This window comes from Delphinapterus leucas, chromosome 1 (assembly GCF_059928025.1).
Source record: "Delphinapterus leucas isolate spDelLeu-1000000601 "Yukka" chromosome 1, BTC_Dleu_Yukka2, whole genome shotgun sequence".
NCBI lineage: Eukaryota > Metazoa > Chordata > Mammalia > Artiodactyla > Monodontidae > Delphinapterus > Delphinapterus leucas.
The window spans coordinates 79546910-79571861 of NC_143129.1; the positions used below are offsets into that span (position 1 = coordinate 79546910).

The following is a 24952-nucleotide window of genomic DNA, read 5'->3' on the forward strand; positions in this document are numbered from 1 at the left end:
ATTTATTTATTTATTTGTGGTACGTGGGCCTCTCACTGTTGTGGCCTCTCCCGTTGCGGAGCACAGGCTCCGGACGCGCAGGCTCAGCGGCCATGGCTCACGGGCCCAGCCGCTCCGCGGCATGTGGGATCTTCCCGGACCGGGGCACGAACCTGTGTCCGCTGCAGCAGCAGGCGGACTCTCAGCCACTGTGCCACCAGGGAAGCCCTGTCTTTTTTTTTAAATTAATTTTTATTGGAGCATAGTTGATTTACAATGTTGTGCTACTTTGTGCCGTCTGTCCCTTTGTCTTGATCTCTGTCTCCTGCTGGCTCCCTTGGTGGAAGAGGCCTGGGGCCTCTGTGGGTCTCTGCATCTGGGGGGACCTCCTGTGAAGTGTCAGACCGAGGCCTTTTCCACGTTCCTCTGTGGTGTTTAGGGGTTACCCTGAGGCTCTCTCTTGGGTCTCGCAGTCCGGCTGTCAGTCTAGAGGCACTTCTTGGGGCTTTAGGCCCAGGAGTATGAAGCGTGCGTGGGGCGGGTGAGGGTGGGATGGGTGCTTTAAGGAGGATCCTGGGTTTGTTTGGGTTTTGTTTTTGTTGTTTTGCAAAGTCCTGGATTCCAGCGGGACTGAGGAACAAAAGCCAGGGATCTGGAGCATGCAGGCTGGGTTCCTGCCCACTGCTTCTTCCTGTCTTCTCCTACCTCCCGAAGGCAGGGCTGGCAGGATGGGCCCCAGGGCTCTTCTTGCTTCTGGTGCCAGCTCCTCTGGCCTCACCCTGGGACCCGCTTAACCCTCCTGGGGTGGTGTGACCATTCTCAGAGGCAGAGCCTTGGAAAAGATGACCTCCGAGGTCTGTCCTTGGTCTTAGATTCCGCCCTGATCCCAGGGTGCTGGGCTTTTAATTTCTTTAATTCCAGTCCCAATAGGACTCTTCCTGGTGGGGAGGGTGTTCGGTTGCCTCCACCCTACCCATGCCCTGTCTGCATAGAGCCAGCGCCCCTGCTCAGGGGCCTCCAGTATGAGGGGACACACATTCTCTACCTGGTGAGAGCCCCTAGTCTGAGGGAGGATATGAGCCCACCCAAGGGAGCTTCCAGTTAGATGGGAGAGCGACACCCTCTGGCAGAGGAAGGAATTGACTCCTCAGGGAACCTCGTACCCCTGGGCCGTAGCCATGGCCACTGCCAGAGCCCAGTGAGCCCCACTGACTAGCCCATGGAGATGCCCGTCTCCGCAGCGCTGGCACAGAGCCCACTGGCCTGTGGAAGGAGCTGCACAGAGAGGATCCCAAATGGGACTCTGGCTACCCTGCCATTTCCTTTCCACAGATGCTCAAAGAGGGGAGCCCTGCACTCAGGGGTGGGCCCCAAGTGTGATGGGAGGAGACATGAGGCCCTTCCAAATACAGAGGAAGGTCTAGCATCTGCCCGCAGTGTGAGTTGGAGGTATGGCCCCTGCCCAGGGAGCCATAGGCCGAGCGGGAGATGCAGCCCTGTTTGCCCATTCAGAGAGGGGCTTGGAGAGGCAGTTTGGGGCAGAAGTGGGTCCTGCAGGCTGGGCTGAGGCGTCTCCATTACTTGCCAGCCCTGCAGCCCCAGATCTAAGATGTCCAGTCCTCTGGAGTAGGCGCTGGCTGTGATGGTCACCACCTTCCACAAGTACTCTGGCCAAGAGGGTGACAACTTCAAGCTGAGTAAGGGGGAGATGAAGAAACTTCTGCACAAGGAGCTGCCCAGCTTTGTGGGGGTGAGTGGGGCCGGCCTGGGATGGGGAGGGTCCTGGTGTCTGTGTGCAGGGGCACAGGTTGAATCTCTTCTCCCTTCCTCGAGGGTGCCTGCTGACACAGACACCAGGGTGGGATCGAGCCCTCCACGGCCTCACTGGAGTGAGAGTTGAGGCCCGTGTGTGAATGTGTGTGTGAGTGCTCTATTGCTGGCTCTTCCCCGCAGCTTTCCAGAGAATGGGTGTGCTGTCAGAGCCCAGGGAGGGGGAGAGACCGGCTCAAGATTACACAGCTCTCACGTGTGATCTCTCTCTCTTTCATTTTCCATATTTATATGCCAAACTAAGAAGGTGTGTAGGGAGAGAAAAGCCCAGCTAAGACACGCACCCTGAGATATTTTGCAGAGAAATGCCGTCAACTCTCAACTTGCCCCTCGCCCTTCCCTTGCCGACTCCTGGATAATCCCAAAGTCAGGTCTCAGGCTTTGAACGTATGAGACATGTCCTTCTTTCTTTAAAAAAATTGTTTTGGTCACAATTTTCTAATTTGGTTTCATTTTGTCTGGTATAAAAAAGAGTCCGTCTTTTTTGAATTCACTTTTCTGGTGATGGGGAGCGGTGGTGGCTTCAGAAAGCTTTAGTTTCCTCCTCAGGAAACTGGGGGTAATGCCCACCTTGCTGGGCTCCTATGGGGAGTAGAGCTGATCCTGCGCCTAGGGAATGCCTGGCGTGCTCCCCACTCCCAGCAGGGAGCGCCGGAGACTCCCACTGATGCACTTCTCTCTGTCCTCACTCACTGGGCCTCCTAGTGGCTCCCAGGGGCTCCCTGCCCACCACATACCTGGCTGCCCAGTGTGGAGGGAGAGCTGGGCTCTGACCCGTGAGAGCAGCCTGGTGATAACCCCCTTGTCTCTCACTTTTAGAAGAAGGTGGATGAGGAGGGCCTGAAGAGGATGATGGGTGATCTGGATAAGAACAGAGACCAGGAGGTGGACTTCCAGGGGTATGCTCTCTCCCTCGCCCTCGACACTGTCATGTGCAACGACTTCTTCCAGGGCTTCCCAGCACAGTCCTGATGTAGAGCTCGTGGTTCCCTCCATGGGTTTCTTGGGCCCAGGAGGACTCTCTACCTTTTTTAGTTTTATACTCAGTAAACTCTTTTGCTTGTTGACAATATTTTAATTGCTCAGTGATGCCCTGTCACCTGGCTGGCTCAAAGACTCAAAGCTTCTTTCTTTCTTTTTTTTTTTTTTTTGCGGTATGCGGGCCTCTCACTGTTGTGGCCTCTCCCGTTGCGGAGCACAGGCTCCGGACGCGCAGGCTCAGCGGCCATGGCTCACGGGCCCAGCGGCTCCGCAGCATGTGGGATCTTCCCGGACCGGGGCACGAACGCGTGTCCCCTGCATCAGCAGGCAGACTCTCAACCACTGCGCCACCAGGGAAGCCCCTCAAAGCTTCTTTTGTTTTGAGCTGTCTCTATCCCTTTCAGTCCAAGATGATATAATGCCTTTAAAAATGTTGTGGGCTTCCTGTGTATCAACTTATAATTCACTTAATTGGACAAAAAAACATATCTACAAATTTCTTTGAGACTGGCCCTCTGTACCTTAGAGGTAGAGAGCTGTTAGAAAATACACTTATGATTCTTAAAGGCCCTCTTGCCTGAAAGAGACACACTGCTAAAATTATTAGAAGCCTTATTGGTGTTTTTTTGTTTGTTTTTGGCTGCGTTGGGTCTGTGTTGCTGTGCATGGGCTTTCTCTAGCTGTGGCAAGTGCGGGCTACTCTTCGTTGTGGTTCACGGGCTTACTCATTGCAGTGGCTTCCCTTGTTGCGTAGCACAGGCTCTAGGCATGCGGCCTTCAGTAATTGCAGCACACGGGCTCAGTAGTTGCGACCCATGAGCTGTAGGGCGTGCGGGCTCAGTAGTTGTAGTGCACAGGCTTAGTTGCTCCGCGGCATGTGGGATCTTCCCAGACCAGGGATTGAACCTGTGTCCCCCTGAATTGGCAAGCAGATTCTTAACCACTGTGCCACCAGGGAAGTCCCTAGAAGCCGTGTTGTCTATCTGAGATCTGAGAATTGCCCTTTAGTCTTTTTGAAGTTTCCATGAAAGATCTCATCTTTGACTTTATCTTACCCCTGAGGCCCTTTTTGTTGGCAGGGCCATGGATTTGATCTTTGCCCTGAGGCCATTTATTACTTTGAGAGCCATTTGCTGCCTGGAAAGACTGTCCTGGGCCCCCTATATTTCCTCTAAATTCCACTCAGAATTGAAGAGTTCCTTCTTTAGTTCATCTCTTTCTTCTCATATTTTACCATAGGCAGCCAGAAGAAGCCAATTGGCATTTTCAGTATTCTGTCCAAAAATCTCCTTAGCCCATCCATGCGTTCATTATGTAATCTTTCTATTTTCCACGTTACCATGGATAATAGTGTTTCCAGACATTCCACCACTACATAATAGGGGTTGCCTTTTCTTCAGTCTCCAGTAACAATTTCCTCACTGCCCTTCAAATTATTACTAGCAATCTTCTTGAGATCCTTCTACCTTTCACCCATGGCTTTGTCCCAAAGCCAGTAACACCTGCTTTAGGTTTTTGTAATAGAAGCCTCTTTCTCTTTCAGGTCTTTGATGAAAGATTCATGGAGCCAACTCATGCTGATTTTCTAAGCTTTTCCTACCACTTCCTCTATCACTACACCTAGGTTTCCATTTGGTCTGCATCCCAAGATACATCAGGGGACAATTTGACTAAATATTTTGTCATTTCATAACAAACGTCCTTGACTTTCAGCCTGCACATATTGGGTCCTCATATCTCACTGTCTTCCCTCCTCCACTTGGTCAATTCCACATTTTATTTTATTTTATTTTATTTTTCTCGGTACGCAGGCCTCCCACTGCTGTGGCCTCTCCCGTTGCGGAGAACAGGCTCTGGACGCGCAGGCTCAGCGGCCACGGCTCACGGGCCCAGCCGCTCTGCGGCATGTGGGATCTTCCTGGACTGGGGCACGAACCCGTGTCCCCTGCATCGGCAGGCGGACTCTCAACCACTGCACCACCAGGGAAGCCCCCAATTCCACATTTTAGATTCTTTTGTTTGAGGACTCCGCTTTATGAATTTATTAAGCTTTGAGTTGCAGATCACCTGACTAACAGTGGCTTTAATTGTCTTACATAACAAGACATCTGAGACAGGCAGTTCAGGGTTAATTCAAGGTTGGTTCAGGGGCCCAGAGATGTCATATGACACCTATTTTTTTGCTCTGTAATCTACAGCATGTATGCCTTTTCCCTCATGCATGTTGCTTCATGATCACAAGATGGCTGCTCTACCTCCAGGTCTCACTGTCCATGTTCCAGGCTAAGAGACAGAGGAAGTATAGGGTGCAGAAAGCTTTTCCTCAAGAGACTTTGCCTTTTTATTATACAAGAAATACTCTCTCCAAAGATTTCTACTTACGTCTCTTTGGCCTTAACTATGTAATATGGCTGTGACCAAGTATTTTTAGCTGGGCATGTTGACACTTTGAAAGAAAAGAAAAAAGGTTTTAATAATAAGGAAAGGGGGGGATGGATAGCAGACAAGCAATAGACAATATTTTTCTGAATTGTTTTCTTACTTTTCTTACTTCCCTGGGAAGCTCTGATGCTTGGGAACTGCTTACAGAGTAGCTCAGAAAAGAGCTCCCCAAAGACAGAAAGGAGTGAGGAGGTTCCGGGACACACTGCTTATTCTCACTGTTCCAACTGCTTGTCTGGGGCCGGTGAGGCAAGGCTGGGCAGGCCCTAGCAATGAAAAGAGAGAGGCCCACTTTCCTAATATCCTATAGGAAAAGGAGCCGGTGAATGTAGGTCAGGAACTCATCATAATGGTAATTAACATTTCCACAGCAGTTCCCAAAGCTTCTTTCATGCTCACTGTCACTTCAGCCTCATGGTAACCCCGAATAGAGCTATCATTAGGCCCTCTTTACAGGTAAGGAAACCCAGAGGAAGCAGCCTCTGCCATTCATGGAGCATCCCCTCCGGCCAGGCTCTCTGCTAGGCCTGTTCTAGCATCATCTCATTGAATCCTCACAGCACTTGGATGAGGGATGTGTTATTAGTTTCTGCATTTCACAGAGGAGGAACTAGGGGCTGGGAGAGGTTAAATGAGTAGTGTTGGGACTTGACCCAGGTTGTAAGAAAGGGCCTCACCCCTATGGGACATGGGGGTGGCAGCTTGAGCCTTCCTCCCCTTCCTCCAAAGCCTTGGAGATGAAGGGGACCTGGCTGGGCAGAGTCCAGATGCTCTTGGTGTCTCAATCCTGAATCCACGGGGAAGTGGGTCCACTTGCTGGTGATTGCACGACTGTAGTCTGTTTGCTCACAGTGGATCCCGGCTTCTGCAGGGGCTCAGTTCCAGGTTCTGGGGCTGTTCTGGCTGGTGGATACTGGCATGGGCTGGCTGCCTCTGGAGCTTTCCCCGGCTGGCTAGGCACCTGATGGGACTAATTTCATTCTGCATATTTGACAGACTAACAAACACGTGACTTTCTTAGCTGGTCTCAATAATCTTCCTTCATCCTGCCCCTTCCTGCAAATCTTCCTGCTGAGGCAGAGACGAGGAGGGTCCAGAATATGGTGCTGTTCAAAGGCCCGCTGGCTGGATTCTCTCTCACTTCCTCCTGGAATTGCGGCAGGGAGGAGAGCCTCAGGGATCCATATGTCACCTCCCATAGTGTCACTTTGCTCTTTGTTCTTTTGGGTCTATCCTTGCAATCTGTTGACCCTCCAAGAAAAGAGAGACTGAAGGCAAAGGTGGATTCTGAGGCAGGGGAGTGACTGAAATAGGGCTCCCCATGCTCCCATCTTTAGGTTACTTGGTCTCCCCTCTAACTCAGTTCTCCCATCCGGGAAATGGGCAGTCAGGCATTGACTTGGTCCTCAAAAGACCAAGGAGAGCCTGTAGGTCTAAGCCCCACAGGCTCTCCTTGATCCCAGTTCAGATCCTCTCCCCACCCCCATCCCCTAATTCTGTAGCAAAGGCCTCCCTGGCTCCAGCCTCAGTAATCAAATACCCACTCCCACCTTCTCCCTACCTTGGGCTCAGATGATGAGAAAGGAGATGAATCAGTGTGACGAGGTTCATTGACCCCCATGGGGCTATGAGATTGGGGTGGTGTCACCCTGTCCCTCGAGCCCAGGTCCTTTTGGCACAAGCACATGAACGTCCAGACGCTCTAAGACACTTCATCTTATTTCTCCCTGAGGTGCAGAACCAGACACTGACTTTCATGGCGCAAGGTGGTTTCCCAGAGGATTTTGTAAGGTGATGGTGGTGATAGTGGGGGACGGAGGCAGGGAGACAGGACGGGAGAGAGAGGGACAGTCCTGCCGGGTCAGAGAGCATCTGCTCCCACCCTCCCTCCCTCATGCTGCTCCTGTTGGGGAGAGACCCTTACCCTCCCCTTGGGGCACACTTCTCTGTAGTCAGCTCTACATCTGCAGTGGAGCAGCACGAGTGACAGGCCAAGGGTGTTGAGCTCCACTCCCAGGTAGAGAATCAAGTGGACAGTGTGGACAGCAGAGGGTGGGAAAGGAAGAGGGTGCTCCCTGTCTGGGCCTCGGAGGAGCGGCTAGTGTCGTGTGCATTTGGGGGATTCAGGGTAGATGCTGGCGAAGAACTCCCAGCAGGGCAGGAAGATTCCAATCCCTGTAAGAACAACTTGGGAAAGCAAGATAAGAAAGGCTGCAGCTCTGCCTCTAGCCTGTGGGGATGCAGAAGGCTGGACAAAATGACCTGGGGGTTAGGCGGGGGAGGAGGCTTGGTTCTCTCCCTGCTGCCCCCATCGAGGGGACTTAGCGTGTGGTTGTTGAGTTAGACTCCGAGACCTCTGCCCTGACACCGTCCACAGGACCAGCAAGTGATACAAAGCACTTTCACATCGGAGTCTCAGGGTAGGAATCTTCCAAATCCATTTTGGGGGCAAAAAATTAAGGCCCACACAAGGTAAAGGACATGCTCGGGGTGGAGGCAAGAGGGTGGTGGATCTTGGAGTGAGGGTCCAGTAAGGGTTCTCCCCATGACGGTCCTCCAGCCCCAGAGCGCCTGCACCCAGACCTCTCCGTCCACCCACGCGCCCCTCAGCTGTTGCCTCCCTGGGGGAGCTCCTGCCTTCCCTGCACCCCACCTCAGTCGGAGCCTCTCCCAGTGGGCAAACAAAGGTGAGGCATCCCAGAGGGGCGTGGCCAGGCTTCGAAACATGAAAGGCTGGGGGATAAGGACTCAGGCTGGGAACAGGCTGCCCAGCCCTTCCCTGACCATGCATATAAAGTACCCCAGGCCCCACCACCATTTTTCCCCCTTAGCCCTGCTTTATTGTTCTTCCTAGCATTTATGTTGCTGGTCTATCATACATTTATTTACTTGTTACTGTCTGTTGTGTGCATTAGATGGCTTTTGTCTGTTTTGTTTATGGCTGTACCTCCAATGCTTAGGACAGGCGCCTCTAAATATTCACATGAAAAATGAATGGCTCTCACCCTGCCACAAATTAGTTGTGTGACTTGGGCAAGTTACCTACCTCTCAGTTAACATTTATGCCCTTACCATGTGCCGGCACTATTTATCTATGAGCTTTGTACATAGAAAGCCCTTTAAGCCTCACGGCAATCCTATGAACTGATGACCATTATTCTCCTTGGTCATTGGCAGGTGAGGAAAATGAGGCCCAGAGAGGTGAGGTGACCTGCTTAAGGGAGGTGGCTGTTGGCAGAGATGGGATGTCACAGGTGGGAACAAGGGCTTGACCTAAAACTGAATGAATTGCTGGTCCACTCTGGCCTCTGCTTCTGTCCCCTACTCCCCATAATTCCTTGCCTATAAAACAGGGTTAAGCACAGCCCTCCCTTCCCTGCCCCCCCACCCCCACTGTTCGCTCCCATCACCCACAGGGGCTGAGTCTTCGGGGAGGTGATGGCACAGTTGAGGTTTGGGGGCAGGGGGCCTGGGAAGAGGCCAAGGTGTCATGAGCTCTCTGGCTGCCCCACAAATATTAGGGCTTCTTCAGAGGCCTGGGGTTGACTCCTCTTCCCCTTCCCACACTCTTCTGGTCTTGGGTTCCCTTTCTGTGAAATGGGGAGGGGTCTTTCAGGCCCAGGGATGAGGGCGGGAGAAGTGATCCGAAGAGATTTCCGTTTCTGGCAACATGGTGGTCTGTGTCAGCTCCGGCTGAAAAGAAAACAAAAAGTGCTGGATAGAATAAAAACACCTTTTTCAAAGCGTTGAAGAGCTCACAAGGCATTAAGGAATGGGATCAAAATCTTAGCGAAAGCAGACTCCAGGAAGTGAGTGGGGCACTGGGGCCCCTCATGCCCTGAGGGCATCGGCCAAACTGAGCCAAAGTGACCTTTGGCTTTGACAGAGTGTGGAGTGAGGAGGGGCTCGCTTGAGGAGGGGAGGCAAGGGGGACACCCCACATAACGCTGAGACCCCAAAGGGCTACACGCTTAAGCCAAAAACCAGAGGAAATCTACCCCCGCCCCACGGGAGTGCGGGGAACTTGGCCTTGGTGCTGAATGGAGCCAGGGAGGACAGGAAACAGGCCTTAGGAGCTCAAGCTCCAGGCCACCCTGGTGTGAGTCTGAACTAGGGGAGGAGGAGGGGCAGCAGGAGAACACAGCCTAGACTTCTGGTAGCGCCCCTAGGAGCAGCACACCTTCCTCCTGGGCCTCAAAGACATCCTACGGGTGACCTTCCCGGGGAAGCAAGCAGTTCTCAGCCCAAAGCATCCAAGGACCATCGATCTGGAGATCAGGCAGCAAGGGTGTCTCACAGGCTCAGAGCTCTCACCGTAAATGAGGGGGCTTAACCAGGGGCACGCCAGGATCCCCTCTGGCAGAGGGATTCTCCGGGGGTGAGGCGAAAGTGTGTCCCCACTTTGTCTTCTTCTGGGGTGCCTTTTCAGGGTGAAGACATAGGGGATGGCTGTGATGAATGACCTGTCTTCTCTAACCAGGCTGGAAGGAGATGGGTAGGGGGCTGTGCCCGGATCCCAGCTCTGGGGGAGGGCAGAGGGAAAATGACGAGGTGGTGGTGCCTGCAGCCCAGACGGGGCCTTTGATGGGTGCATGGCAAGGTGGGCGGGTGGGGTCTGTAATATGGGTTGCCAGGGAAGGAGGCAGGGGAGCCCCTGGGGGCATCCTCAGCTTGACCTACTTGGGCCCCCCATAACTGCTCCCTTCCTTCCTTGGGAGGCTACAAGTAGGGATGCCCTGTCTCTAGGCTCCTCCAGCTGAAACGCCAACACCTGTGGTGAGTGCTGGCTGCTTAGGTCCTGTCCTGGGTGTCCGGCAGCTCCAGGTCTGTCTCCTGGCCCAGGGTCTGGGCTTTTGGGGGCAGAGGGATGACCACAGCAGGGACTGATGAGGTGAAGGAAGTCAGATATGATGGGTTCAGGGGTTCCCTTGTATAGTGAGGGGCTGCTGGGGAACCTGGGTTTAGGGGGTGTGCAGAGCTGAGGTCTGGCGGAGGGGTCGGGGCAACGGGCTTAGAATGCTGCTGTTGCCCTCCGTCAGCTCCCCCTTCGCCCACACCTTCCATTCCTGCCAACGGGTTGAGATGGGCCAGGGCTGTGGGGAAGAGAGGATTCCCTCCAGTCTCCAGGCACCGAGCTTCTGACAAAGCAACAGTGGTGGCGCCAGGCAGGCTGGCAGGAGCCCAGAAGGGCAGCTCGGCCCCTCTGAGGTTCCCTATTCCCTGTGATCACGGCCCTTTCCTCTCCTGGGAACCCGGAACCCTACTCCAATCCTGGGCTGTCACAAAGCGTTAGACCCCAGGCAGCACTTAACCCCATTCTTCTTCCCTCCCAACCCTGACCATCTACAGGGCCTGGCAGAGAGTAAATCATTAGGGAGAGGGCCTTGGCCCAGGCTGCCTCGTGCTGCAGGACTCCTGTCCCCTGGGGGCACCAGGAGTGAGTCACTGGGCTCACATGGAAACAACACATGCCTTCCTGGCTGCCTTAGGATTTTTCCAGGCTGGAGGCATCTCCCAGAAGGGCGGTGGGAGGGGCCCGTGGAATGGGGGTGAGTGAGCAATTCTGGGAAGCGCTTCCCCTCTAACAGAATGGAGTACCCCTCTGCAGAGCCTTCTGTCTCAAGAGTTCCAGAGGTCAGGGGGATGGCCTCAGGGAGAGCAGATTACAGATTGGTACATACCTGAGCTCGCTGTCTCCAGAGACCAACTGGTTCAGGTCCCTGACGAGGCCTGTGAGGGGGGAGTAACCCTATTTTACAGATAAGGCATCTGAGACCCAGACAGGGTAAATGGCTCATCTTCCACTGCACAGCTAGTCAGAGGCATAGAGCGTCGCGGCAGATTTTCCTTTGGTTGCAGCTTCCCTGAGTTCAGCGCAGGAGGGATGGTGATGGGGTCGTGGTGAGGCGGTGGAGGTTCTTCTGAGACCTGACTCTCCCTGAGAAGGTCCAGCTTCGCCAAGGGCCTGAGGCCGGGAGCATGGGGCAAGGGTGCTCCCTTGTGCAGGAGCTCTGGGGTCCTGAGGGCGATGAGGCTTCTAGGGCCAGGGGGCTGTGTCTCAGAGGGTGCTACAGAGCTGGACTGGGCGTCCGATGAGAAAAGCTGGAGAGAATCAGGGAGTCCTCAGGGACCCGCAGTGTGCGGGGTGCAGGTAAAGGGTGGGCACCTCTCCCTGAGGAGTTTGCAGTGAGGTTGGGCAAATGAGGCCTCTGTCCAGAAATAGGGGGGCAGTCGGGAAATAAATGAGGAGGGGCTGGTGTAGTCAGGGAGGGCTGCTCAGAGGAGGGGGAGCTTGTGGGGTGGGAAGGCTGCAGGGGATTAAGTCAGGTCTGGGTGCATTCCCTGGGACGCATGGAGGGCAGAGTTGAGCAGGGGGTCTGACTCGGCCTCTGCCGTGAGTCACACCCTTGTTCTTCTGTGACAGTAACGATGGCGCCTCTGGAGCAGGCCGTGGCTGCTATTGTGTGCACCTTCCAGGAATATTCAGGGCCCTGTTGGAGACAAGTAAAGCTCTGCCAGGCAGAGCTCAAGGAGCTGCTAGAGAAGGAGCTGCCCACCTGGACCCCGGTGAGCACCTGGGGCGAGTCCCCATGGGAAGCACTGCTTGGATTCTGCAGAGACACCTGGAGACGAGCTCTGAGCATTGGATAGCAAGGGGGTGGAAGCTAGACTGTGGGGAGGGGGTGCTGGGAGGGGACGGGCACAGCAGGAATCTCAGTTTCCTCAACTGCAAAGTGGGAGGATGAACACCTCAAGGGCTGCCTGGCCTGGCTGTTGGGGGGACTGAGCGAGAGCTCTGTGAAGAACCCCTGACACAGGGTTGGCACTCAGTAGCAAGTAGTAGGTGCTCTGTAAATGATCTGAGAGAGAGGATTTGGGAGGGGGATTGACAATGGTGAATGATCAGAACAGGGAGGCTGAGGTTGGCCCCCAGAGGGCTGTGGGTTGGGATGGCTGGGACCCCACAGGAGGGGAGGGAGGGAAGCGGGATGTGCGCACCAGGCTGTTCTGCACTCCTCACCCTGCCATCCCCGCCCTGCACAGACAGAGCTTCGGGAATGTGACCACAATAAGTTCATGAGTGTCCTGGACACCAGCAAGGATCGCGAGGTGGACTTTGTGGAGTACACGTGCCTGCTTGCCTGCCTCTGCGCCTGCTGCCATGAGTACTTCAAGAACTGCGCCCTGGGCCCCCACTGCTCCCAGTAATGGGCGGGGCTGCCATCGGAGGGTAGGGGTCTGGGTCTACTCCGGACCTGCTCCATCTCTGCCCTGAGGTCATCCTGGGCATGTCAGCTCTCCCCCCTCCCCCCTCCTTTGTCCCCTCCCTCTAGAATCTCCCAGGTTGGCCCCTGGTATGTTAACCCCTTTTACCCATGAGTCTAGGAGACGTGAGGGGACCTTCCCCGGGATCACAGCCAGTGACCTGTAGAACAGCCAGCCGCTGACTCCCCACTGTGGCCCATGATGGACGAAGGCTGTCAAGGCCCAGCAGAGCGTGTGAGGGAAGGAGACCACGGTGGGAAAGGGCCTATTTTGCTCCTAATAAAGAACTGGCATCCCTTGGCTCGATTTGGTTCTTCTGAGAGGACAGCCGGGGCCTGGGAACAGAGTCCTGCTGAGGCTTCACTCCCCTCTGGCCTTTTCCACTGGAGGACAGGAGGCTGAGGGCACTTTCAGACCTCGTGGAAATGAAATGGTCTTAACGTCCTGCAGGAGGGGGTGGGGTCAACACGGGAACAATGTCCATGGGAGGCTGGTGTGTGTGGGGGTCTCTCTCTCTCTCTCTCTCTCTCTCTCTGGGGTGTCTCTGAAGGAGAAGCTCCCTTGGGGACTTCCCTGGTGGTCCAGTGGTTAAGACTCCGCACCCCCAATGCAGGGGCCCTAGGTTTGATCCCTGGTCAGGGAACTAGATCCCGCGTGCTGCAACTAAGACCCGGCGCAGCCTAAATAAATAAATAAGTAAATAAATATCGTTTTTTAAAAAAAGAAGCTCCCTTGGGCTGTCTAGGAGGGTGAGAGGGTACGGAACTCAGTCCACTGGACAGGATGTTCTGAGGGGAGGGGAGGGCCATAGTGGAGGGGTTGGGTCTGTTCCCTGCCTGGGGCTTTGGGAGCCCAGAGTGCAGTACTAATAGGATTAGGGTGTCTGAGGTCCAACTAGGGTGTTTCTCCCTGATGTAGGGGGTGCCCTACATTGGAGGGGGAAGGGGAGACCTGCAGGCCGACCCCCTCCCTGAAGCCACAGCCACCTGAGGGGCTTCACATCCCCTCTCCTGACCCTCTCTCAATCCCTGAGTTCATACCCTACCCTGAGAGGTTCCCCTGACCCCTGCCTCCCCCATTCTGTGCTGTATCACCTCTAACTTTCCACCGCAACCTGCCCTCTTCATTCCTGATGCCCATCCTAACTCTAAATCCCCCTCCTGACACCCTCATCTTTCCCATGTGCTCGTGGTCCCGTCAGTCGATCCCTGAGACCCGAGGCCTGACGCCCCCTCCCCATTCCATCACTCCGTCATCCAGGTCCTTTCTCCACAGATGTGTCTGTGGGGGTCCCGACACCTCCTTTGGGTGTTAGCCTGTTCCCCCTCCCAGACCCCCCAGCTCCTGTCCTGGGCCTCACTCAGCATGGTAGAAAGCCCCCTTGGGAGGGGAGAAGGGCAGTGTGAGCTGTCCCCAGCACTGAACCTGGGGTCCCCTCCCTGCGTTCCAGGGCAACCCCATTCCAGGACCACCTCCCACCTGTCACCCCCCACCCCTTAATCCCCTTTCCTTTATGCCGGCTGCCCAGTGGGACCACTCCCTTCCCTGTCCCTCATGCCCCAGGCACAGCCTGCCCTTCCCCCAGCTCCCTAAAACTCAATCCGAGCTGCGCACACCCACCCACTGAGGCCCCTGCCCGTGCCCACTGGGGCTCTCCCATTGTCCATGTGTGCGTGCCCACAGCAGGAAGCTGGGTTTCCAGGCTGGCTGGTGGAGGGACCCGTAGCCGTTACCACATCGGCCCAGGATAGGAGGGCTGTCTCCCGCTCTTCTCCATCCCCTGACATGGGCAGGGCCTGGCCAGGGGTATAAATAGGTCAGACTGCAGGGCTTCCCCCACTCTTCCTCTCTCTCCAACCCTCTCTCTTCGGCACTTCTCTCTTGGCCTGGTGAGTTTCGGTCGCATGGCTGGCACGCAAGTGGTGTGCAAGGGGTGTCAGGCCGAGGCTGGGGCAGGAGAAGGGGAGGCTGGTGGGGGCCAGATGTGCTAAGTGGGTCCAGATGTGAGATTCCGATGTGGAGGCTCTGGGGAGGGATGTGTGTGTGTGCACGTGCACGTGTGTGTGCATGCAAGAGAGAAAAAACAAAAAGTGTGCAGGTGGCTGAGGGGGAGCTATCGGAGCCGTCCTGTGATTCTGGGGCTTGCACGCGTTGTTGCTGTAGTATGTTTTGGGGTGCGTGTGACTAGGGGGTATGCATGTTGGCTTGTGTTTGCTGGGTTGCCCTAGCCTGTGCGTGCACACTCACGGGGCGTAGGAAGCACAGTGAAGGCAGGAGGCGACTGCAGGCTTTTGTCTGGTTGTGTCCTAGGAGGCTGTGCCCTGCACGCAGCAGCCTGACCCAAGGGAGGGTGGCCTCCCCATCCCTCCTGCATCTGTGCCCCTGCCACCTCACCCTGCCCCTCCCCACGCTAGGCGCTAGGCCACTGTTTTTTTCCGCTACAGGGCCCTGGGCAGGCTGCCAGCAGCCTCGCCCAGCCCAACGACCCAGCCCAACGCTTGGAGGGAGAAGAATGGGCTGGGGTGGGGCTGCTGTAGACTGAGCGTGGGAGTGAATGGGCCGCGTGAGGGGTGAAGAAAGCGCTCTTGTGGAGCTGGCTGTCCGAAACGCAGAGCCTGTGCCCCGGACCCTGCAGGGGTTCGCTGCCCCAAGCACGGATTTCCCATTGTGCACACCCATCCGCCAGGAGCCGAACCCCACTTTTTGGGCTGCCTCTATGGTGGGAGCACCAAGTGCTCCCTGAGGGATGGGATTGGGGTGGGCATTCTGAATACATAGCCGGGGGTGGGGTGGGGAAAATTAGGGTGTCTCTGTGACCCTGCCCCCAGATCCTGACTGCCGGCATGGCGTGCCCCCTGGAGAAGGCCCTCGATGTGATGGTGTCCACCTTCCACAAGTACTCAGGCAAGGAGGGTGACAAGTTCAAGCTCAACAAGTCTGAGCTGAAGGAGCTGTTGACCCGGGAGCTGCCCAGCTTCTTGGGGGTGAGTGATACAGCCTGGGAGGCACCTGTTTTCTGCGAAGCATTAGCTACAGCTGGCGTCTATATCTGTCCATCAGCCATCTTGCTGAGACGGGCAAGTCGGGGCAGAGAGCTTGCTCTGATTGCCTGGGGTGGAAGCACAGTGAGCACCCACTGCTCACTTCCTGGCTCTCTGCAGAAAGATGGCTGAGAACAAGCTGGTAGGCTACGGGTCAGACTCTGCCAGGTGTTTGCACAACTTAACTGGAGGTAAACTGAAGCTCAGAGAGGCTACGTAACTTTCCAAGGTAGTCAGTGTATAAAGCCGAGGTCCATGAGCCAGGACGTTCCGACGCTTGCCATCACTACAGCAATGAACAATTTTTTTTTTTTACGATTGTATGAAAATTGTGTGTCTTCTTTTTTTTTTAAATTGAAGTATAGTTAATTTACAATGTTGTGTTAGTTTCAGGTGTACAGCAAAGTGATTCAGTTATATATACACATATATATTTTTTGATTCTTTTCCATTATAGGTTATTACAATATATTGAATATAGTTCCCTATGTTATACAGTAAATCCTTGTTGCTTATCTATTTTATATATAGTAGTGTGTATCTGTTAATCCCATATTCCTAATTTATCCCCCCAACCCCAAACCATTTTTGAGTTTCTCTTTGGCTTGTGGATGTGAAGACACAGTTATGGAGACCCTCATACACCTACAGACTCCCCCTGAGCAATCACAGATGCCATCCGTATCAACCTTTATGCAGTTTATACATTGCTTTCATGACCATTGTCTAATTGGATTCTTAAAATGACCTTGGCAGAAGATGCTGTGGTCCCCTTTATCCAGTTGTACCCAGGTACTCAAGACTTCTTTGTCTGAGGGGTGGCCTTCCTCCAGCTCTAGCCTAGCCCCCAGGGCTAGAGGTCCAAAGCTGGGTCCCCCAAGGAGTGGCTAAGCCTCCTTGGGCTCCCATCTGGAGGTGCAAACCTGGTCTAGTCCTAGCTCTGGCCACTCCCACACCTGCCCTGCCCGGCCCCGACTTCTAGTTTCTACCTGCAGCCTCTTCTTCCTGCAGAAAAAGACAGATGAAGCTGCATTCCAGAAGCTGATGAGCAACCTAGACAGCAACAAGGACAACGAGGTGGACTTCCAGGAGTACTGCGTCTTCCTGGCCTGCATCGCCATGATGTGCAACGAGTTCTTCGAAGGCTGCCCCGATAAGCAACCCCGGAAGAAATGAAGTCTCCTCAGATGTGCGGGGCGGGGCCTGCAAGCTGGGGTCTTCCCTGTTGGCGGTGGGCACAGCGCCTCACACTGGTTTCTCCAGATGTGAGCACGATACTAAACAAGTTCAATAAAGATTCTTGAAAGCTATGAGGCTGATGGTCTGAGAGACTCTGGGGGCGCTGGGAGTTGAGCTGCGGTTTTGTGGCAAGTGGAGAGCAGACCAGAGAAGGTGGGAGATGGATGTGGGTGACTGTGCACACGTGTGGGGGACAGAGTTGACTGTGGATGGAGCGGAAGGCAGGGAAAGGGACCCCCAGAGGCTTGGAACGGTGGGATCTTAGCCAGGGCACTCAACCATCCCACCTCCCCAACATTGCCTCTGGCAGGACCTCTGAGTGAGGCTGGGATGGGATCGAAGATCACATCTGCTCCTGGTTGGGGTCCGGAATGGAGTGTGGGTGCCCTGGGGGTGGGGGGTTGGTGGGGGAAGGGCTGAGTCATGGGGAGGAAGTAGTGAGGCCACAGTGGGATGGGGAGGAAGGCTCAGTCCTGACATTTACGGCCCAGGTGCTGCCTGCCACCCCTTCCAGTGCCCTGGCTTCAAAGCCCAGGGATGGATGAATCCTACCATTCCACAGTCAGATCAAGGAGGTGATGTGGAGGAAGAGAAACCACAGCATGAGAATATCATCCTTCCCTAACGCCCATCTCTGTCCCAGGGGCCCTAGGATGGGATTCATTACCAGTTAGCAGTCATGCTCCAACAGAGGAGGACAAAGGATCTTGGGAGGGATGAGGGGAGGATAGTGGCTGGGGTGGGAGGGAGGGAGGTGGTGGGAGGTGACCATAGTTTTGGAGACAAAATTCCCGGCATAGGGATCCGATAAATGAAGTTGAGATTTTTTTCCCCCCAGAAAATATCAGGCATGGTATTAGTTCTCCTTAGGTTGAAGCCAACAGTTCTAGCCTGCAGTGGGTGGGATTGTGGTTAGTTTCCAGGTCATGCCTGGGTGGTACAGGGATCTTCAAGGAAGAGGTGAGTAGAGGGCAGGTCCAGAGGCAGGGAAGGTCTGGTTCCCTTGACTTTTCTAGCTTTCCCCTTTCCTTCTCATCACATTGTGTTTTTGTCTCAAGTTTCAGAGGAGTGGGGTAGGTGACTCAGATGTTCCCTCAGAGTGTGACTATAGAGACTTGGGTAGAATTTTGATCCAGGAAAGAGTTTGCCACTTCCCCCTTCTCCCTCCCCCCAGCCCCAGTCTGCCCATCTTCCACGGAGTGCCCTCCCCTGGGCCTCCTCCTGCATCACTCCCTACTTCGGAAACTCCTGTTGCTTAGCGACCAGTCCCTGCTGCCTCTCTACCTTGGCAGCTGGGGGTGGGAGTGGAGTGGGGGGCAGTGGGGACCACCCAGGCAGGCTAGGGTGGGGCTGCAGCAGCAATAGGTGCTAAGCCCCTAGCTCCATTCTTTTCTCATACTTGGACTGGTTGGTGGTAGAACAATGTCTGAGTCTCTCCTAGGATACAAGCAACTCTCCCTGATCCCCACCCTGGTCATTTCTGCACCCTGAACCAGTTCCCCACAGTCCACAGCCTCTACCCCATCACCCAGCCCTATCCTTCCCTGATCTCTGCCTCAGTCCCTGATTCTCAGCTCTCCACTCCAAGAGTCTCTGACAATTCTTTCCCATGGTGATGAGTGAGGTTTAGAAGAAATCATTCATTGAAAAGCCTTTTAAAAATCTTAGGTTCCATACTTGCTGATGACCTTGACTATGCCCTTGGCAGGAAACATCTTCCCCCACTGATTCCCATCTTGAGATGTCCGTTCTGCTTTTGGAGTGGGTGGGAGGGCCCCAATGTGGAGAGTGGCCTAGGGTATGGGTGGACACCCTGCATTTGTCCCGTACCTCCTGAATCTTCTTTCCAGGGAGCCTGGCTGTTGACCCATCAGATGGTGAGTTCTGATTTTTGGTTGGGAAGACAAAGCTTCCAGGACTGAAGACGTGTGTGCCGTGGTAAACTCAGTGTGCCCCCTCGTCCCATCCTTGTTTGGAAACAAGGAAGGTGAGATTGGCAGAGGGGGTTTCTCCCCACCTGTGTCCCAGGAGGCTCTGACCTGGGCCTCCTTGTCTCCGGCCCCTTCTTATTGGCCCTCTCTCTTCCCTGGTTCCCTGGGGACTGGAGCAAGGGAATTAAAGTCAGAGACCAGCGGGAGGGAGCCTGCTTCTGCTGCGTGAGTTCTCTGGCTCTCTCCTTCCTTGGTGAGTCCTTCTCATCTCCCTGCTCATTTATATGGTGGGGCAAGCTGGGCGATGAGGCCACAGGGTGACTAGCTCTGGTGACCTCCGCCAAGGAAGGCCGGGACCGATGAGTGGGCACGTGTTTGGAGAGAAGAGGGCAGAGTATTTGGAATCGTGGCCCTGGGGGTGGAGGTGGGGATCAGAACCAGCCAGGATGCTGCTGCAGATGCCCAGAGGCCTCGCCTTCCACTGTGGTCCTGGTTGAGTCTCCAGGCAGTGGGGAGAGGCTGAGGGTTTGGGGTGGTAAGAGATGAATTTCAGGTCCAGTTCAAGAATCGTCAGGTGGGCTTTGGTCTGTAGGTAAGAGGCAGCAGCTTCTTCCTCCTTTCCTTGCTCCGGACTCAACACAGATTTACCTGTAGCCCCCAGGTTCTTGGGTGTTGGCTCCTTCCTGCCTAAGAGGGAAGTGGTTTCCAAGTCTGAGTCACAGGAGCTCCAGCTGCTTCTTCTCTTGGGCGGGTGTGGCTGTGCTGATGGACTGCGGGGCCCCATTCAGACCCAACCTCTGGATCCAGCTCTCAGAATGACCCTGGAGGTTTCAATAGGCCCACCCCCTTCACTGCCTCGTGGCTGGTCTGTATGTACAGTTCTCTGGGCCAGAGGCTGGTGACCAGCTGGACAAGTGCTGGCACCCCTCCCCGACTTCCTGTTGAGATCTTACCTTCCAGTTCCAGCCCCAGCCTCCTCCAACCCCTGGACTCTCTCTTTGCCCTGTCCCCCACTTCTATAATGGGACACTCCCTGATATTAGGTGATTCAGGGACCCGGGCCGAGGAGGGTGACTTGGGTGAGGACGGCCTCTGGAAAATGAGTGCCCAAGATGGATCGGGCAGGGAGAAAATCCTGACCCTTCACTGGCTCCACCATCTGTCACCAGTTCTTCTTTTGGGGAGGCCATCCTGTCACCCCTCTGTCCCTAGGCCCCTTTTTCAACATCTCCTAAGTGGGAGAGTGTGCAGTGTCCTTCCGGCCTGGTCAGTCTCACTGCTCCGGCTGATCCAAGTCTGCCTTGGTTCTCACTACAGCCTGTCCTGAGACATTGGGGTCCGCTTGGTAGATTTTGATCTCATCGTGGGTTCCAGTAGCTGGTCCTTGAGGGAGAGGCTTGGAGGTGGGCTAGTGCTGGGGGGAAGCAGAAGGTCCAGCTTCCTGGGCAATGGGATCTTTTCCTTTCCCTTCAGCCCCCAGAACTGCACACCATGCTGGAGACGTCTTTGGAGAAGGCCCTGACCACTGTGGTCACCACTTTCCATAAATATTCAGGGAGAGAGGGCAGCAAACTGACTCTGAGTAGGAAGGAGCTGAAGGAACTGATCGAGAAAGACCTGTGTCTTGGTGAGGTAGGTGTCGGTCCCTCCCCTGCACCCCAGAGTCCCAGTGCTCCGTGCTCCGTGGGCACTGTGGGGGAGGGGACGGAAAAAAAGAGGAAGCACTGATGCCACCCCCGAGGGCTTCCCAGCATGAGGTGGGAGGCCCAGCATGAGGGGATACACACCTACCCGCAGGCTACACTAGTCTCAGCAAGGACAGGATGGCCAAAGGGTACAGACAGAGACCCAAGGAAGAGGGTGAACATCTTGGGCCGCGCCTGGGGATGAGTCAGGTCTCACTGGGAATGGAGACGGGCAGTGTCTGGAGGGTGGACCTCAGCGTGCACGAAGGTTTAGAGAAGGAGATCAAGGAAACTTGCATGTTGAGGCATGGCTCTCACAGCTGTGGAGGCTGTGCAAGGGATGGAGTGGGGGTGGGCGAGGTGATTCAGGGGTCCAGGTCAGCTGTGCACAGCTCAAGGGCAGGGCCCCTGCCTGGCTCTCCTCTATGTACCCGGCACGTCTGGGGCTCTCAGCTGGTGCTGACACGGGAACCAAAAGGATCCTTCTACTAGTTTGTGAACACAGTTTGGAAGGGGGAAGAACAGATTCTTACCAGATGGAGATGGTGGGAGGGAAGCAACTGACAAAGGGAAAGGCCTATAAGGTAGTCATTATGTTATTATTACAGTTAATGCAGCAGTGGTTAAGAATCCACCTGCCAGTGCAGGGGACACGTGTTTGGTCCTGGAAGATCCCACATGCCGTGGAGCAACTAAGTCTGGGTGCCACAACTACTGAGCCTGCACTCTAGAGTCCACAAGCCACAACTACTGAGCTGTGTGCCACAACTACTGAAGCCCGCGTGCCTAGAGCCTGTGCTCTGCAACAAGAGAAGCCACCACAATGAGAAGCCCGCGCACTGCAATGAAGAGTAGCCCCCACTCGCCACTACTAGAGAAAGCCTGTGCGCAGCAATGAAGACCCATCGCAGCCAAAAATAAATAAACGAATAAACAAATTTATTAAAAAAACCAACAAAAAAACAAACAAAAAAAGGAGTACTCGGTGTTCCCAACCACGCTGTGTGTGGCCTACAACGACTTCTTCCTGGCGGACAACCAATGACTGGGCCCTGGCCCCTGGCCCCTGCAGCTCCTCTCACAGACCCTCCGTAGCCCCTTGCCTTCCTCTCCCTCCCAGATGGACCCTGCTTCAGCCTTCCCTTCCAGCAGAGGAAATAAAGGTTTTTGATTCCAGGCGTCCAGGGCTGGTTTGGAACATTCTTGTCCACCTTGGCTGGGGGTGGGGTGGGACCAGGCAGAGCTTCTCCTTAAGTGGGTGGGCAGCTTTCTGGGTTTCCACCCCACTTCCTGTTCTTCAGTGCAGACGTGACTAATCTTATCCAGGCTTAGTTTGGCCCTCCAGGAAAATGAGGAAGTGGGGCCAGGCTTTTGCTTGCCTCCAGGGAGTGCTGCAAATATGCAGAGAAAGCTAAGGGGGAAAGTGCTCTGTGAGGACACTGGGGGTGGCTGGGGTGCGGTCCCTGAGGGTAGTGGTGGACAGGCCACTCTGACTTGCCACCAGCTCACAGGAGGCCCCCACTGAGGACACTGGTAAGAAGGGGGAGTCTGGCCTTGACCTGCACACCGGCCCCCTTTCCTTCTCCTCCGTTTCCCCCCCAGCAACAAGCCCTACCATCATCTCTGGGATCCAGGGCTTTCTGCTCTCCCCACCTCCCTCTCCGTATCAAAATCCTTTCTTGGGAGAGGATCTGACAGACTTTGCATTGGAGGGTAAATAACTAATGACACTTACAGGGCTTGACTCTGGTGTGTGTGCGCACTTTAATGGGCAAGAGGCTGCGGGTGGAATTCAGGTGGGGGGATGGGGGAAGGGATCGAGGGTGGTGGTATTTTCCCCTGGGGGGATGTGTGTTCTAGGTGTCCTTTAAATCGTATCCTGTAGACCACTGGCTGCTCCCCGTCCTTCATCTAGGGTTCGCCCCCGTTTCCCCCGGCGCCGGGGAGCGGCACCCTTCTCCCCGCCCTTTCCCCTACACACACACACACACACACACACACACACACACACTCTGACACTGCCCGGCTCTCGGCCTCCTCCTCTTGTCACATCGCGACGGGGGGGCAAACTGAGTTTTGGAGATTAGGTGGGAGCTCGAGGTCACTGGGCTGGCCGCGGTCTCCCCTCGGCGCCCCCGCCCCGCGGAGCCCCGAACAGCCCCGGGGCAGGAGGCGTGGAAAGTTTTGGGGCGAGGATGTTGTGTAAAGGGCGGGCAGGGTGGGGCGCGGGCGGGCAGTGGGCGGCCGGCCTCCCGGAAGCGCCGCTATAAGGCTGGCGGGCTGGCCACACGGCCATCCCCCTCGGCCGCTCCTTCTCGCTTCGCTGCAGCCGCGGTGAGTCCTCGCTAGGCAGGGCAGCCCCCGTCCTTCGGGGCCGGCCCGCCCCGGGTTAGTCCGCCCGCATCCAGACTGGGGCCGGCAGGGAGAGGCGGGAGCGGCCGGGCCGGCCCCGGGCTAAGGCATCCGGTGGGGCGGCTCCCCACTGTGGCCCTTCTGGGGTTGGGAGAGTGTGTCCCGGGGTGTGTCCGTGCCGCAGTGTGTGGTCCTGTGAGGCTGTGTGTGTGTAGGGCTGGGTGTGCAGCCTCCACCCTCACTCACAACATATTCCCCAACTTTTCTTGGAACCCCTGGAAGACAGTTCTCAGCTGTGGTTCTTTGTTCCTTAGAATTCTTGAACCACCTCTGCTCTGGTCCTCTGTAGGGCACTCACCTCTTGGCCTTAGACTCTGCCCTCTCCCTCCTCTACAAGCCCTGGGCTGTCTCCTGACACTTAGTGGTTTGGCACGGGTAGTCAAAGGGAGTTGGGGGGTGTGGGTGAGTGAGAAGGCCCTGCTACCCAGGGCTCTGAGCAGCCTCTCTGCCCTCAGCTCTGAGCCCAGCCTTCAGCCATGGCGTGCCCCCTGGATCAGGCTATTGGCCTCCTGGTGACCATCTTCCACAAGTACTCCAGTCAGGAGGGTGACAAGAACACCCTGAGCAAGAGTGAACTGAAGGAGCTGATCCAGAAGGAGCTCACCATTGGCACGGTGAGTGAGCCTCCCCAGGCCCCCTCTCCCCACCTCTCGCCCTTTAGAAGCAGGATTCGGAGAGGGTGAGGTGCCAGGTGCATGACTCAGGCTTACCCACATTCTGGGGCCCTAGACCATGTGCCTTACCGGACCGCTGGTCCACACCCCTGAGGGGCTGGGGAAACTAGTAGCCTGGTATTCACTCCTCCTGAGTGAGGAACAGAGGAGAAGTAAAGCCAAGTGAACCCAAAGTGGGCTTGGATCTTTGGTGACAAGTGAGCACAGAGCCATTTGTATGAGAGGGGGCTGCCTGGGAGGGGGAAAGGCAGAGAACCCAAGGTCTCAAAACCATTGAGTCTGGATTTCCCATTCTAACACGTTAGAAGCTGCAGGATGCTGAAATTGCAAAGCTGATGGACGACCTGGACCGGAACAAGGACCAGGTGGTGAACTTCCAAGAATATGTCACCTTCCTGGGGGCCTTGGCCATGATCTACAATGACATCCTCCGGGGCTGAAAATAAATTGGGAAGGTGGAGACACCCTCTAGCTGGCCTGTGGTGGGTAATTGTACAATAAATTTTTTTTTTGGTTAAATCTATCCCTGTGTCCTGGCTTCCCAATGATTTCCGTTTCCTCCTCTGCTTGGTGCTACATCGCCACCAGAGGGTTTTCTCACAGTTACCCCTGGGAGTGACTCAGTGACTCACCAGGCCAGGGGAGCTGGTGGGAGGGTCCACAAAATGGCGGATGCACCCTAACAAAGCGGTTGTGAGCTCATTAAGTTGCCTTTATGTGAATTAGAAAAAGATGCCCACTCTGGGTGAAGCCATCTTAAGGAAAGGCTCAAGTGGTCCCCCGTGAAAGGGGTTCTGAGATGGGCTTGGAGAAGGAAATGGTGCTTGAGCCAGGCTGTGATGAGTCCAGAGTGTGGCAGAGATAGTCCTAGCAGGGTCTCTGAAGACAAAGACGTGTTTTTCCTCTGGGCGTGGTGAGAGGGGAAGGGCCAGAAGGGCCTTGGGGCGGGGCCGGTCCACTTTCTCACCACAGTGAAATGGGGGCAGAGGAGGCATATCTGGCATTCCCAGAGCCTGGCCGGGAGTGTTCTGCTATTCTGTCGGAGACCACTGCAGACGGACGCTGTATGGTTGAGTTCGATTCTGCTGTCTATGCCCTGGTTGGTCAAGGTGGGAGGCACGCTTTAAGAGTCCGTCCCTGCATTCAGGGACAGGGTCCTTTGTGCCAGGGGTGGTGGGCTGAGAAGCTGGCAGCTGTGCGAATACATGACTCATGGGGTGTTCATGAAAGGGGTGGGCTGAGGGTCCTCGGGGTGGAGTGGTGGGGTCTCCGGGGCTGGGCACCTGCGCCTTCAAGCCTTTCTGTCAATATTGAGCCAGCCCATCCCTACAGCCTCAGCAGAAAGAATCACCCCAGGTATTCCACCAGAGCCAAGCCTGGCTCTCAGCCTCCATCAGGGAAAATGACTAATTGTCTGAATTATTGTCTGAGTTCACTGTTTGCATTAGCGTTTTCAGGCAGGCGGGTAGGGG

General features: G+C 55.3%; 5 protein-coding genes across 8 annotated transcripts; all 5 read left to right on the forward strand.

Annotated features, from left to right (window-relative positions):
* The first annotated feature begins 1588 nt into the window (after positions 1–1588).
* Positions 1589–2781, forward strand: LOC111167104 (protein S100-A2). Its single transcript, XM_022559549.1, has 2 exons — positions 1589–1729; positions 2629–2781. The coding sequence occupies exons 1-2, from the start codon at positions 1622–1624 to the stop codon at positions 2779–2781; spliced, it is 261 nt and encodes an 86-aa protein (XP_022415257.2). The 5' UTR covers positions 1589–1621.
* S100A3 (S100 calcium binding protein A3) lies at positions 1639–12956 on the forward strand. Of its 4 annotated transcripts, XM_089915206.1 has the most exons (4): positions 5626–5688; positions 9662–9727; positions 11657–11799; positions 12277–12956. In XM_089915206.1, exons 2-4 carry the CDS (start codon positions 9724–9726, stop codon positions 12439–12441), a joined length of 312 nt encoding a protein of 103 aa, XP_089771332.1. In that variant the 5' UTR covers positions 5626–5688; positions 9662–9723; the 3' UTR covers positions 12442–12956. The 4 variants fall into 4 exon arrangements, with proteins under 4 accessions (XP_089771335.1, XP_022415256.1, XP_089771332.1 ...); XM_089915209.1 differs by lacking the exons at positions 5626–5688; positions 9662–9727 and adding an exon at positions 1639–1729; XM_022559548.3 differs by lacking the exons at positions 5626–5688; positions 9662–9727 and adding an exon at positions 2631–2708 and having other exon boundaries at positions 12277–12955.
* Positions 12957–14308: 1352 nt separating this feature from the next.
* Positions 14309–16849, forward strand: LOC111167005 (protein S100-A4). Its single transcript, XM_022559358.2, has 3 exons — positions 14309–14387; positions 15327–15482; positions 16551–16849. Exons 2-3 carry the CDS (start codon positions 15342–15344, stop codon positions 16713–16715), a joined length of 306 nt encoding a protein of 101 aa, XP_022415066.1. The 5' UTR covers positions 14309–14387; positions 15327–15341; the 3' UTR covers positions 16716–16849.
* A 69-nt stretch (positions 16850–16918) lies between these two features.
* LOC111167006 (protein S100-A5) lies at positions 16919–21570 on the forward strand. Its single transcript, XM_089915240.1, is given in 3 exon segments — positions 16919–19788; positions 20190–20345; positions 21306–21570. Coding segments are annotated over 3 exon segments (498 nt in total). The 5' UTR covers positions 16919–19580; the 3' UTR covers positions 21440–21570.
* Positions 21571–22608: 1038 nt separating this feature from the next.
* On the forward strand, positions 22609–24003 carry LOC111167118 (protein S100-A6). Its single transcript, XM_022559579.3, has 3 exons — positions 22609–22728; positions 23262–23420; positions 23786–24003. The coding sequence occupies exons 2-3, from the start codon at positions 23283–23285 to the stop codon at positions 23918–23920; spliced, it is 273 nt and encodes a 90-aa protein (XP_022415287.1). The 5' UTR covers positions 22609–22728; positions 23262–23282; the 3' UTR covers positions 23921–24003.
* The last annotated feature ends 949 nt before the right edge of the window (positions 24004–24952 follow it).